Source organism: Typopeltis vanoorti, chromosome 24, assembly GCF_054136105.1.
Source record: "Typopeltis vanoorti isolate ZY-2024b chromosome 24, IOZ_Tvanoo_1.0, whole genome shotgun sequence".
NCBI classification, from domain to species: Eukaryota; Metazoa; Arthropoda; class Arachnida; order Uropygi; family Thelyphonidae; genus Typopeltis; species Typopeltis vanoorti.
Window position 1 is genome coordinate 76,740,741 of NC_143572.1, and position 16,096 is coordinate 76,756,836.

Genomic DNA, 16,096 nt, shown 5'->3' on the forward strand with positions numbered 1-16,096 from the left:
TATGTGAGTGTTTAGATTATTTTATAGTTACAGTGTTTATTGTATGTATAATATAGTCTATATTATTATATTGGCTTAATGTCAAGGGATACGTTTTTGATGTCCTTCTTAACATTACATATTTGATAGGAGGGATAAATAATATATAAAATATAAAATTTAATTTAGATAACAAAATAACAATAATACAATCTTCCTTATATATATGAAAATAAGACTTTTATTAACTTAGTATACAATTTACTGACGTTGTCAACGTGAAGAGTATGCTTCATGACTCTTGACAAGATTAGCAATATTGGGTTCAAAATGAGTAAGTTTCAGCCTTAAATCACCAAGGAATTCTATATCTAGCTTATTTCTTTGTTTTGTTAAAATGGAATTAACATGGCTGAAACCAGCTTCAACCATGTACGAGCTTGGAAATGCAAGCAAAAAGGGGAGTACCACTCCAGAAAGTTTAGGATATTTTTCTACAACATTTATATTCGCCCAAAAGTAACTTCAAGTCCTATTTTTAAAAAGCGTCTTAGCCAGAATCTTTTTTCATTATGGTTTCAATTACTTCTTTGATTGCAGGTAAAACAATGTCCTCTGCAATTGTATATGGTTTTCCTTTTTTTGCAATATTAAAAGAAATGTTGTAGGAGGCTGTTAATCCTGGTTTATTATCAGCTTCGGCAGGTGCTTCCATAAATGATTTTATAGTTGGTTGATGTGTTTTCTTTAAAAAAAGTCAAGATCTTTATCTTTATCGGGATGGAGTCTTTGAAGATGATCTTTAATTCTTGCTGGTTTCGTTGCATTGTTACTAAAAGTTTTTTCACAAAGAAGACACATAGGCTTCGTTTCATTTCTTAATGAAGCAATAAACCCAAGTTTCAAATATTCTAACAAATATTGTCTGCATTTCTTTTTAGAATCTGAAGCTGCCATTGTGGTTATTGAAGTTGTAACAAAATAATTAAAATTGAAGTCAGTAAGCAAAAGTAATAAGTCTAAATAATATACCTACTCATGTATTTCTATAGGATGTACAAAATTACCAGCACTGCTCAACTCTTCAACATAGAGAAGTTTAGTTCGTGAATGAATAACGATTGAATTATAATATATAAGTTGATGAATTTTAGAATATTAACGCTCACTTGTATGTCGATGTGCAAAAATGAGACTGGGATCGAATACGTGTAAGTATAAGTAAATAACCAACCGGGCACATGTTGCAATCTTGCTCCCGTCGCGGTAGCTTGCTGGGAACCACCAACCTGTGTTTATTGGTAAATACGTCATTTTGGCCTACTTGATTAATCTCCGTAACTATTTTCATGACCTTGCAGTCATGAAAATAGTTACGGTATTTAAAATAGTAAGATGTGTTTTCATGACCTTGCGGTCATGAAAACACATCTTACAGGTCCTATTCGTCACTGTTCCCACGATTCACTCTTAATTGTGTTGTCGTTCAGGATGGAGGTAATCCAAGTTAACCAAATTAAATATTACCCGTACAATGATGTCTTATATTTTTCTATCGACCCCTGGGGGTCGATATCGACCACTTTGGCAACCACTGGTCTAGATATACGATGGTCAGATAAGAATTTTATTGTCAGAGCACTAAGTGACAACTGCTGATGTCAAAGTGAGAAAGAAAAAACTGATGTCTGACATAAAAGACTAGAGGTTTTCCCAAACCCTGGAATAAACACATAAATTTAAAGAAGCTTGTGAGATTCTAATCAACCATCCTAATCTCAATAGTAATGACAGAACTAAAAATCTCAAGAATATGGATGGCACACATTTGATTTATATAACCTCTGATTTATGGAGGCTACAAAATTAAGACGTTGGGCAGCAATCCTTTGCTCCAGGAAAGAATTTGAATAACAACCTTAAACTCTTTAATTATTGATTAGGCTATCACCCACTAATACTTCTAGCATTTGCCAATCATTTTAATTAAAGGACAATATGACTGAAATTGATCTCTAGAAATATAAAACATGACTAGTTTTGATGCAGTGTTTTTGTATGAGAGGTCAGGATAGTTGGGTTAATGGGTAAACAACTTAGTGATACTTTGGCATACTGTGTGGATTGTAATGCAGCTGGTTTCTTTGTGTTTAAATATATGATTGTGTAGGTACTCCAAATGACCTTAATATAATATATTTAGTTTAATCCTTTATCCAAGAGTAAGCAAACAAAGTTTGCACCTTATCATCCACCTTATAATGGAGGACCTCTTCATTGCTTCCACCTTATTATCACCACCTCTGGGTCTGGCTCCCACTGATGAGACCTCAATAAAGGTCGAAACTGGTCTGGGTAGTGGCCCTTCCCTTAATGCATAGCATTATACATGTCTGCATGGAGACATGCTTTGCATTATGGAAGATACTAAGACAAGTAGTGATGAGAGCTTGGTCCATCTTTACAACGAATTGCCTCAGTCCTGAAGGTACTTCAGACGCAAACTTTGTTTGCTCACACTTGGATAAAGGATTAAACTAAATTTATTATAGTCTAACCAAGTGAGAAAAAACTTCCAATGACCTTAATATGAAGATTAAAATGATGAGTTTAAAGTTATCACTCTGACATGCAGCAGTAGTCTCCTTTATCTAAGTAGTAACTTTATCAAAATAAATGTCGATCAAAGCATAACAGTGAAAGAAAAGATCACGTCGATATATGCTACATTTAAACCCCCCCCCACACACACACATTTACTGGCAATAACAGCTACATTTCTGAAAGAAGCATTTACAACATAAACTTACAAGTAAAATTTTATTCACCCTACTCCATAAAGAATCTTAGATCGTGAACCAAGAGAAAAATCAGTAAACTTACCTCTTCCCTTTGAGCACCATCCCCATTGTCACCTTCAATCTTGACCCGGACAACGCCAGATTTATCTACCATTTCTTGAATGATGTGACCATTCTTACCTATAACCTTTCCTGAAAAATTAAATATACATCTGGAATAAATGTGAATTAAACTATTGGTACAATATATCAGTAATTCCCAAATGGGAATAGTAGAATTCTGGCGCTACAGGTTTAAAAAATAATAATAATAAATAAATAAAAATAAACAATATATAATGTTCGGATGGTAAACAATCCCGGGATGTATTAGTAAAATCTTCTGAAATGGCTCCAAGATCCCCATCTCTAGAATAAGAATGATCACTCACCATGTCTGCAAGCTGCAGAAACACTACACAGAGGTGATTTTTAAGTAACCCTCATCTCTGTACTTTATACCTGCAGTCATTACCCAATAGTACAAGCTGTAATTTGCTAGATGAACGAATTTTACCAATGCAACAGTCCTGTCTTTAGTTGAAAATATGCTTAAAACAACTGATCAGTGAGAGAAAAAGGCTTATAAAACAAACACTTAGAAACCCATTTGTAATTCTCAACAGATAAACTGCTGCTAATGTCACTTGATTATTTACAAAAGTGCAGGAGATACTAGCATTCCAGACCAGTTTTGGCAGAGTATGATATTTTTACTGTTAGATTGTTATTTGAGCAGTAAACCTTTAAATCTTTCAACACAATCTACACTCATCTGCATAACTGATAACTATCTGTAAAGATGTTCTACAGATTAAGCCTCATGAAGTCACTAGTCCTAGCACTATCTATACAATAGCAGAACTAACTAACAGATATATCCACTACTTGATTTTTTTTCTGTCTCAAGAATATCTAAGCAACAATTAGTAATGTCTGGATACAGTGAAAATCAATCTGGTATACTACATTTTGAGTTTACAGCCAGAATATAAACAGAGTGGATTTGAAAGAACACATAAATAATCAAATAATTGGAAACCAAATGCAAAAAGTCAAAGTGACAGAGAAGAGAGATTGAAGTATTATAAACACAACAAGCTGAAGCTTAACATGTTCACGTCAGAAAGTGTTTTGCATAATGTATGAGAAGCCCTGTGGTACCAACAGGGCTTCTCATATACATTATATTTCACCATTTGTGCTGCTTCCGCACTGTGCAGGTGAGCTGAACTGATACAAAGTTTATATGGCATGTTAGTGGCGTATAAACTTTGTGTCCATAGTCTTTCGGTAAAATTTTATCTGAAGTTAACATTTGTGATCAGTCATCACAACATTGAAAATTTCAAACACAATCGAACAAACGCTTATTTCATATAATTCAAAATTTGGACAAATGTTAGGACAATTGTTTTCAGTTAAGATGCTGTGTTTCGTGATAAAACAAACAGTTTTGCTCGAGTCTTTGAAGCATAGTTTTTGTGGGAGAGGAGTACATGTGATTCAGTAGGTAGCGCCATTTTTATCCCAGTTGTTTCTATTGCACTATTTATTGACAAATATATTATACAGACTGCAAATATCTGTACCTTATTCAGTGTTACAATAAAACTACTTGTTTTTCTTGCATCTGCAGTATAGTGGCTGTTAGTGATTTACATTTTGCAAGCAAATCCCTTTCCATATATTCAAAAGTGGTTTTATTTATTTTTTTAAATTATGCCACTCATAAATGCAAATATGAAAGTCTAGAGTTTACAGGATCATGTATTCTTCACTCCACCCCAGATACTTATAACACAAGTGCACATATAATATCACAGATGTAACTTATTCATAATTCATTTTACACTATTGAAGAACGCGAGTCCACTTAAACCAGTTTTTTTTTTATTATTAAATAAATATACCGGAAAATTTTTTGAAGATTTGCGACAATTTGAAAAAACTTGCAGATGAACCATGTAGCTTAGAAATATCGAAAAAATTTAGAAAAAGTTAGGTATGTCATGAATGCATAAAATATATGTAGATATTAGTCTATTTTACCATTTACTACCATAAAATATACAAATCTATTATAAAAAGTTAAAATTTATCAACACTTATATGCGCTCTAGAGAAATGTAAACAATGTAAAGATGCAGTATTAAATCATAACTGCATAAAATTAACTGTTATTAATTAGTTAATTTAATTTGCATAAAATAAAAATTTTACAAAAATCATTCATTAGTGCATAGGCTTTGGTTGGATTTTTTTTTTTTTTTAATGATTATTTTGTGGGAGAATTTTTGTGATCTGCAATAAAATCGCATTTCTTTGGGTTGTGATCCATAGTCTGTGACAAGGAAGTAGGGTATGCAGTGAGAAGAAATGCTACCGTGAAGCAATCGTATCGATTGCCCTAGGCTACCAATAAAGCAATCATATTGGTGTTTCTTAGTTATCAATGCATAAATCGTTATATCTGTAAATAAATATGAATAATTTCTTTTTCACATTATCTTTTCATTTTTGATGTATAGTGTTAGTAATATGTATAACATCTAGAGTGTTGTATCATATAAGACAATATTGATATAGGTACTAACAGACACACGATTTATCTTGCAAACAGATGACAAACTTACAGTATTGATAAATACAGTACAGTACTGTAAATGTATTTTCACTTCCTTATGATTTTCTTCAATAACATTTTCTTTTCTCTAGCTTACTTTATTGTAAGAATATAGTAAATAATACAAACATACCATACAAAATAGGTGTTAATCGACTGTTTATGTTATTGGTAAGGCTTCTGGTCAACAGTATGCTATTAGTAGTTACGTTTTTGGGGAGTCAAAAGTTATACGTGGATTTTCGAACAATGTAGGGGTCGGTGTTCCTAACCCCCATGTTGTTCAAGGGTCAACTGTATTTTTATTCGCGCCTATTCTTTTTATTCCTTATATTTACTGTTCTTTACATCATTAAGTAAATCAAGTATACTAATTAATAATCAAATATATCATTCTCTTTAATTATTGTTTTTTTAATATATTCTGAAAAGAACATTCCCTTTTACCTATCCCCTTGCTCTCCTCAATGTGGGATTAGTTTCGAAGAAACTGTCAAAATTATCAGCAACAAAATTGCTGATAATTTTGCTTGCTTTGCTGATGGTTAGGTTTGTGGCAAAAGAGATACTATCACCCAGACGTGAATGTGTTAAAGCAGTAGTTCTTAACCTTTTCAAAGCCATGGAACACTTTTGATTATAAGAAAAATTTGGGGATCAAAAAGCATTAGAGTCATAAAACAATCAATAAAAATATGCATGGACTTGCCGTTTATTAAAATGGAACTTATTTTAATGTGATACTTGAGTTTGTTGGCTTTTGCAGATTTCAGCAATATCAAGTCTAATATGTGATATAGCTACCCTCATCTCTTTGTCTATATTAGTAAAACTTGCATGCTTTTTAGTTTTTATGCTGGTTAATATTGAGAAACCGGGCTCACACAAATATGATACTGAAAACTGTTACAAAATTTTCAGTGCCCTTGTGGAGAGAGCTGAGTGTTCGGCTTGGACAAAAACACAAAATTCCTCAAGAGTTATTTCAGAAAATTTCATTTTTAGAGTACGATCCTTTGACAAAGTAATTAATTGTTCTTTTTGTAACGAAAATTCACAACTCGATGTATTAACTGTGCCAAATGGATTTCGTATCCAGTCATAATTATGTGTATTTAAGGAAAGAAAGTAACTTGAAATCTTTTCTTCCAATATTGTTAATTGTTCTGTTATAACTGAAATAATTCCCTTGACATTTTTATTCAGAGTAGCCAATTACACTCAGAACTGTGTCATGTGATCTTTCACCAAGAAGAAAAGACCAGCAGAACAGGCAACCATTTTGTTTAATTGTGCCAGATGAACCACAAAAGTATTATTATTATTAGACCTCCAAGAAGTCAAGGACTTATTGAGGGAGGCAATACATCACTCACACCAGCTATCATACTTTCTCTTTAACTCATTCACACTAGTTGTTCTATACACTCGCCAGTTTGTGAGAGAGAATAATCACACAAACTTAACTTCCACGGATACTTCTCTGTTGAGAAATATTAGTTAATATCCTATAATATCCTCTCAGAAGTTTATAGGCTTCTATCATATCACCCCTCTTTTCCTATCTACGAATGTCTGCAGTCCATATACTCTCAATCTATTCTCATAACCCACATTCCATAATCCCGATATGATCTTTGTAACTCTTATTAATCACATCAGAACCCAGAAGATCGATTCAAACACAGCAATCGAGATGCCATCTTACCAAGGCCTTGTAAAGAGGCAAAATGATTTCCTTATCCCTAAATGTCAATGTTGTGTGAACATCACAATTATCCTCTAAGTTGCATTTGTAATTTTTGCAACATGATCTTTGAATTTTAACTTCCTATCCTTGTCAGTTTCTCCAAGCATAATCACACCAATAAAATATGCAGTCTGATATCTCATCAGGCCAAAGTGCATAATTTTACACTTACTAACATTGAACTGACAGCCATTAACATTTGCCCACCCTTACAGACTATTCAAATCACCCTGTAAATGCTGTTTATCAGTAGCATTTCTGGCTGCCCTGCCTGTCTTTGCATTATTAGCAAACAACTAAACACAACATTACACAACAATGGTCCACTACTGGGACACATTACTTTCTGATATCTATCAGTCAGCCACCCACTTATCCAAGCCAATAGCTTATAATCCAATCCCATATTCTCAAATTTATGCAAGAGCCTTTCCAACATATAATATAGACAGGCATCATCAAATGCCTGCATATATTAATTACATATATATGCACGTATTTAAATGTTTTGAACATATAATTTTCTTTTTGTTAACATCATTTTCTCATAAGATTCTCAAGCACAATAAGTGCAGCATGCTTTGTTATAGTATAACTTTATATATATATATATATATATATGTAAATCTCAGTGACGAAAAGTTGCAAAGCCTAGAGCACATCAGCACCATAAAGAGCTAAGGTTTAAACAAACTTGGAACCGTTCTAGAGACAAAATATGATGCTTAACACACTTTAAGCCTCCAAAATAAGAAGGATGACACTGGTTTCAGATGTAACAATGAAAATCATCTACAACCTAACAATATTTACAAATTCAAAATGGCATGCTATAATGGGATTCAAACCAAGGCTAGTTTCTCTGCAAAATGCACTTCTAGGTGGTATTTAGTTGTACATCTATAATGTCTTGATCCATTTAGGGGCTTTCAATTACATGAAGAAATATCTTGATAGGATGCAACAAACTACAAGGATACTGGGCTTGGCTAAAAATGCATGGCATTGTACAATGTTGTGGGACAGAAATAAAGTATTGAACTATTTGCAAAGCGTTTTCCAACAAATTGCATTTCAAAAGCATTATGGTCTGGCTTCGATAAAATTTCTTTCTCTATGTCAAAGAAAGTGATCAACAATATCTAGAGATCCGAGTGGTCTTCTCATGTTTCTTCAACTTCAAAAGGTTTGATGTAGCATTTCATAGATTTCTGTAGCCATATCAAGTTCAAAAAAGAATGTGATACATTTAAAGAAAGTGATCAGCAATGTCTTGACATCTAATTGGTCTTGATATGCTTCCTAAAACTTGGTTTTGTTTTTCAGAATGTTTGTGCAGCACATCTTTTATTTCTGTAGCCTATCTATATTATATATATATAGTTTGCAGCAAAATGTGATACACATATAATGTCTCTTAAGCAGATTTATTTCACAATGAAACACAGCAAAAATAGGTTTTCAGTTTAGATTAGCTCATACATGACTGGATCACGTTGTCACTTTTTCTAGTGTCACCAAGATGTTGCAAAAATTCTACATTGTTGCCACTCCAATACCGTGCTGGCAAGTATGACAAGCTTAGGAGATTGCTTGGATCAGTGCCATGGCATGTACAACTGCAAGGGCTGGACGTCGATAGAGCATGGGAAGTGGTCAAAGAGCATTTACAGGAAGTTATGGCTGATTGTATACCTAAGGTCCGAATAGTGAAACAAGTAGAGGTTAAATGGATGAATAACACCATTAAGCTTGAGCTGCAAAAAAAGAAACAACTATGGAGGGAATTTAAAGAAAGGGGTGACCTGCAGGCACACGAACGGTATAAAGTGCAGGCCAGAAGGATAACGAGTGTGGTAAAAACAGCAAAAGCCGATTATGAAAGGAAACTAGCTATGCAAGCAAAAGAGAAGCCCAAACAGTTCTCTCAATATGCTGTAAGCAAGAAAAAAACTGTACATGGCAAAATGATTTTAAGGAATGATGATGGTAAAGAGTTCACTGAACCAGTCGATATAGTGGAGTTACTGAGCGCGCACTTTGCAAAAGTATATCATCCAGGTGGTGACGTTGAAAAAATGAAGGAACCATTACTTTATACGGGAATTGTGATGAATGAAGTGGAGGCGAATAGTCTATTACAGAACCTTAATGTGAATACATCAGTGGGATTGGATGGTATACCGGCACGGGTCTTGCATGAAGCGGCTAAGGAATTATCAGTGCCCTTGACCATGTTGTTTAATCTGAGTCTCGGGTCTGGCTTAGTCCCGAAGGCGTGGAAAGAGGGGAAAATAGTTTCACTGCATAAAGGAGGATCCAGAACTATGGTTGCAAATTACCGACCGATCAGCATATCAGGAGTCGTTGTCAAGGTCTTGGAGAAAGTAGTCAAGGGAAAAATACAGGAATGGATTGATGAAAATGAGATACTGTACAGAGGACAGCATGGCTTTGTGAAGGGTAGATCATGCCTCAGTAACTTGCTCAAGTTTTATAACAAGGTGACGACTGAACTGGATAAGGGAAATGGGTTTACAGTGATACTGCTGGACCTGGCAAATGCATTTGACAGGATACCACATGGAATTCTAATCCGTAAACTACAACATATGGGAATGGATATAGGGTTGGTGAGATGGATAGCTGGGTGGTTGATGGAGAGATATCAAAGAGTAGTTTATTCAGGAGTAGAGTCCAAAAGACGGCCTGTGACTAGTGGTGTGCCACAGGGTTCTGTTCTTGGACCACTGCTGTTTAATCTGTTCATTAACGATATAGGGAAGGGTCTAAGTGGGACAGTTCATTTGTTCGCTGATGATGCAAAGTTGGGTAGGGCGATAGTGAATGCAGAAGATGTCAAAGTCTTGCAAGATGACTTAGATAGATTGGAGTTCTGGACTAAGGAGAATGGATGTCAATTTAATGTGACAAAATGTAAGGTTATGCATTTCGGAGTGAAAAGATTAGCAGCAGTATACCACATTGGTGGAACTATACTCCAAGAGATTCATGAGGCCAGGGACTTGGGAGTGTTGGTGGATAGGGAGATGAAGTTTAGGGGCACATTGCGAAAGTAGCTAAATCAGCTCATCAACTCACTTGGTTGTTGAAAAATACCTTGATGAGCAGAGACAAGCAAGTTATTGTACCTCTGTACCGAGCGCTGATAAGACCTCATCTCGACTACTGTGTGCAGATTTGGTCACCTCGGTTCCTTCTTGATGGGGAGGAGGTGGAGAGGATCCAGAGGCGAGTGACTAAGATGATAGCAAGTCTATGGAATGAACCACATGAGAACAGGTTGAAGATTTGTGGGTTGCAGAAACTAGTTGATAGGCGGAAAAGGGGAGATATGATTGAGACATTGAAATTGCTAAAAGGATTCTATAGGATTAATTCAGAGGATATTTTTGAGATCAGGACTGGTGGTGGGAGAACTAGGGGACACCCATGGAAGCTGGGAAAGAGCATGGTTAGCAGGGGTGTTAGAGCTGGGTTCTTTACTTTTAGAGTGGTGAATGAGTGGAATAAGCTGCCAGAGTCTGTTGTGGGTGCTATGACAGTGAGCGAGTTCAAGGCAAGGTATGATAGATACTGTGAGAATGTTGAACACATGTGTGAACATGATGTTTGGGGCCTCCCTCGATGAGTCTAAGGACTCCCTGGAGTAGCCCGTAATAATAATGATACTGTAATTTTCCTCCCAAAAAATTTTGGACCCCCCCTTTTTTAAATAAATAAATAAATATATATATATATATATATATATATATATATAGGTGGTATTTAGTTGTATTTATATTTTCACATATAAAAAACTCAACAGATTTCTTCTCGAAAATCAAAAATTTAAAACTCCAGCCTTCATGGTGAAGATATCATGGTGAGTTTTGACGTGGTGGCTCTCTTTACAAACATTCCAACTCAAGAGATTCTCGATATTTTAAAGAACACGATTTCAAAAAAGATGTTTTCCTTGCTATCACATTGCATTCGCTCCGGCTACTTTCAATATGAGAAAAAAGTTTACAAACAAAATAAGGGATACTGGCAATGGGCAGCCCCCTGTCTCCTATATTAGCTAAAATCTTTTTTGAAGATTTCGAACAAAAGGCAATCTCCTCAGCTACTCTTAAACCAAAAATGTGGCTGAGATTTGTAGATGACATATTTCTTATCTGGGAACACAGCACCAATAACCTCCAGTCTTTTTTAAATCATTTAAACAACTTCCACCAAGACTGGGGTAAGGTGGTACAACACCAGGACAACTCGTTGCAAAGGTGGAGCAAGCTACCAACACTCCTGTCTCAGTATCTCCTATAATGCAAAACACATCTCCTTGCAGATATGTCTAATGTTATGCATTAAGGGAAGGGCCACTACCCAGACTAGTTTCTACCTTTATTGTGGTCTCTTCAGTGGGAGCCAGACCCAAGCTGAGATACCAGGCAGAAGCATTCGCTGGTCATCTCTACCTATCGGAGTTGCCAAATGGTGTGCCACCCTTTTTTAATAAATTACTCTGGATTTAGAGAAAGATGTTGAAAGTTTATTTTTCACTTGGTTAGAGTATAATAAATTTAGTTTAATCCTTTATCCAAGTGTGAGCAAACAAAGTTTGCGCCTGAAAGTATCTTCAGGACTGTGGTAAGGTGGTACAGCACCAGGGCAACTCGTTGCAAAGGTGGAGCAAGCTACCAACACTCCTGTCTCAGTATCTCCTATAATGCAAAACACATCTCCTTGCTTTGCAACGAGTTGCCCTGGTGTTGTACCACCTTACCCCAGTCCTGAAGATACTTTCAGGCACAAACTTTGTTTGCTAACACTTGGATAAAGGATTAAACTAAATTTATTATACTCTAACCAAGTGAAAAATAAACTTTCAACTTCCACCAAGACATCAAATTAACAATGGACGTTGAAGAAAATGGATCTCTTCCCTTCCTGGACATAAGACTTACTAAGACATCTGATTTTATAAAAATCTCAATCTTTGGAAAATCTACGCACACGGATAGATACCTACATGCATCCTCACATCACTATCCTGCACAGAAAGTGGGTATCATCTCAACTTTAGCACATCGTGCCAGATCTATACTGTTAGATGATGAAGAGCTAAAAAATGAACTACAACATCTACAAAGAACCTTCACAAGTAATGGCTACTTGTCGCAAACTATTAATAAGCATCTATACTGCCGCCATGAAAACAACTCAGAAACACAAGATAACCCCAAAGGTTATATCTCCTTACCATACATCAGCTCACTCTCCACGAAACTAAGAAGAATTTTACGAAATTCAACATAAAAACCTGCTTCCATCTACAATTTCCAGGAGTGTACAAAATCATGTGTGACTGCGGAAAACAATACCATGGCCAAACTGAAAAATCCATCCTACGTCTGGAAGAACACCAGAGGGACATTGCCTACAAAAGAACTAGAGCAAGTGCCCTGTCAAGCCATGTAATGTTTTCAGTAAACACACATGATGAAGGCCGTCAACATGAGATAAACTGGACAACTTCAAACCTTCATATATGCTGTGACGAGGTGGAGCGCCGCATAGTCGAGTCTAAGGAAATTGTTATGGACCCTCATCATATAAATAATAACCTTAGTTATAATCTAGCGGACTCTTTCAGCTCTGCTATCCGATATTGGCATACTCGTGAAGTCAGACGCATGCAGATGCCCAACAATAGAACTTCGACACAGACTGTAGCTACAGTTCAAAGCTAAATGAATTTTATAATAGTCATTTTTATAGTGATATGATGTTTCTTATAGTGTTTATTTGCTTTCTATGTTCCCACACCTGAAGAAGTCGGACAATCCGATGAAATATGTTGCGCTTTGAATAAATTTAATTGTTATTCTAGTTCTTGGTTCTAAGTCAGTATATATAAATATGAATATACAGGGTGTTCGGGATAAATTTGACATATTTATAATTAATTATATTTTTCCGTAAGTTACATGTATTAACACACACTTCTCTTCATTTAAAAGTTTGGACCCTTCTTCATTCACATACAAGATGTCAGAAAGGATGGATAGCTGGAACCCACCTGAATCATGGAAGAGAATAACTTGTATCATGATGATTCGTGCCCGCCATCAAAATAAGGATATTACGACTGCTGCCCAATGCTCCCTGAATACAGTAAAAACAATCAGGCATGAACTAGAGACTTGCAATGGTGACTACGAGGATGTAGCAAGAAGAAAGATCCCTAGCAGACGATCTGATTGCGTTCGTACAGCAGAATTCCTCGCAAATCTGCAGGAACAGGTGTTGAAGAACCCTGGCATTGGAATTCGGGCTTTGTTCGTGGAGTTGCTAACTGTAGTCAAGCCCTGGATAACAAGGGTAGTCAATGGTAGGCCGTATGTATGGCAGCAGGATTCGGCCCCTTGCCACACCTCTGGGAAAAGTCAAAAATGGTTGTCTGAAAATTTCTACGACTTCACCAGTCCAAATGTTTGGCCTCCAAACTCCCCAGACCTTAACCCCATGGATTATTTTGTATGGGGCGCAGTTGAAAAAGACACCAATCGCACTTCCAGTAATACAAAAGCCCAGTTAATGGATAAAATTAAAACAGTTTTTGCGGCCCTTCCCAGGGAGACTGTAGCATCAGCTTGTTCGAGGTTCCGAAGCAGAATTGAAGCTGCGATCGATGCTAATGGTGGTTATTTTGAGTAAATCTTGTTGATAGTATTGTAATTAACTCTGCCTGTAATGTTTTTTTGTCAATTCATTAAATTTAATAGATACAAAGAAGATTTTCTTTTTCCTTACGAAACTGTCAAATTTATCCCGAACACCCTGTATATATATATATATATATATATATTCATAAAGGTTTCACTGACACCATATGTAAAATTCAGATTTTCAGTATTATGAAGAATTTCATCATTGGCAGCACCTTCTAGCATGCAAATAACTTAAATGCTTGCAATTTCTCAATACCTCAACTAAACCTGTTTGCAAATTAACATGAACATATTTCACATCTCTTCATGACAACAGTTGCTAATAGAAATTTGACAACATCTCCAATTCATAGCCTCCCATGCTGCCTACCAGATGCTACATGCTCACATCCACCTGGTACTGAATGGAGGCCAGATGGACATAATGCTATTTCAGTGAGAACATTGTGTTCATGCATGGCAGTAATCCATCTTAGAGTTAAAAACTGCTACCTTACATGAACACAGTATCTTTCACTGAAAAGGTTTGGTAACATGAAGCAGGTTTGATAATAACAACATACAAAACAAAGAAAACTTGTTCTTATTAATTTCCACAGTATGCACACATCATCACAATAAAAAAAATAAATCAAACATATTAGGCAGCTTAATAAATAATCTTCATTTTGTTCTTGCAGTGTTGAGTGTATACTGTTAAAATCAATATGCACAAATTCCAATAGCAAAGCCTGTCTACATGTCCAAAGAAAATTATCTTTAAAAGAATAATTCTAAGTTGGAGAAGGATTTGGCTGATGTTGTTATAAAAGTACACAATTCAATAATTGAATCTAAACTTCAAGATGTCAGAGGTAAACCTAGATCTTCAAGAAGAAACTTTAAAATATACATATTACGTCTTCAGAAATACAAATATTGGAATTTACCCACCTTACTCACGCAGCCTCTTTCTCAAGAGTAAAGGATGGAAAATGGGAAAGTGACATTTTCTGAAGGAGTCATGTTGGATGCACAGAATCTGAGAAAAGCACGTGAGTGGTAGAATGAGGAAACTGTTTCACTAGCACCTGCAGACAAAAGAATTATGGCAACAGATTGTATTTTTACCAAGATAGGATGGTTAATACATCTCATCTCCATAACTTGTTTTTGAACTGCACAGGTTCCTTGGATTTTACAGTGGGGACAAGAAACCAGCAGCAAAAAACATTCTTTCTGTAAATTGTGTAGCTTCTATCTAGCTTGATGGTAAAAAAAGACAAAACATGCAAAGTTGCCAGAGAACACAATTTACACTAGACTAACTTCCAGAAGAAACTAATAAATGATTGCCACTATGGATTCTATCCCTCTTGATTAACAGGAATCTTTGCGCTTATGTCAGCAAATTATGAACAGATGCCACGGAAAACTCAGGGTACTTCAAGTGATTGCTCTTAATAACTCTTATGCATTTGAGCATGTTTGGCACAAAAGCCTCTTAAGTAACCACACACTTTATGGTGGGAACTTGTTGAAGAGGCCTTTGAGAAAGCACATTATATGCATGATGGCTCTATCCTCAAACTTTCCAATTAATGCTGGTGTTCTTACTTACTATTCAAAAAAGGGAACAAGAAAGATATCAAAAATTATTGTTAAATCTGTCTACTTTCTTCTCACACATATAAAATCATGAATAGGAATTTTATATATGTGAATAAAATCATGAATACTGAACAGAATCCGAACACTCTCGAAGGCAACTCCAGTCGAGAGCAGGCAGGAATCAGAAGAGGCTTCTCCACAACAGGTCATTTCGCAATTAACTGAAAAATGCAGAGAATATAGACTCCCTCTATGTTTCCGCTTTATTGATAAAAAAAAAAAAAAAAAAAAAGCACTTGATACCATAGAACACAATGCAGTCATCAGTGCCTTACTGGAAATAAACATGGATCCTATTTACATCCACAAGATCAAAGAAATTAACAAAAATCAGACCACACAAATAATCCTATTTGATCAACCTATAAATATAGATATAAAGAGAGGGAGTCCACACAAGGTGATGTGATCTTTCCAAATCTATTTACCAGACTCTAGAATATATTCTGAAGGAAAAAAAAAACCTAAACGGAAGAATAAGCCTATGCTTATTCCTCCGTTTAGGTCTTTCTCT

The 16,096-nt window shown here is 35.6% G+C and overlaps 1 protein-coding gene across 2 annotated transcripts in view; it reads right to left on the minus strand.

The window, feature by feature from the left end:
• Nucleotides 1–16,096, minus strand: part of LOC150093418 (RNA-binding protein FXR1-like) — a 272,912-nt gene that overhangs the window by 80,125 nt on the left and 176,691 nt on the right. For both annotated transcript variants that reach the window (XM_090413280.1, XM_090413279.1), the window contains exon 11: nucleotides 2,863–2,972. In XM_090413280.1, the coding sequence (XP_090269406.1) occupies nucleotides 2,863–2,972 (110 nt within the window). The remainder of the gene's footprint in view (nucleotides 1–2,862; nucleotides 2,973–16,096) is intronic.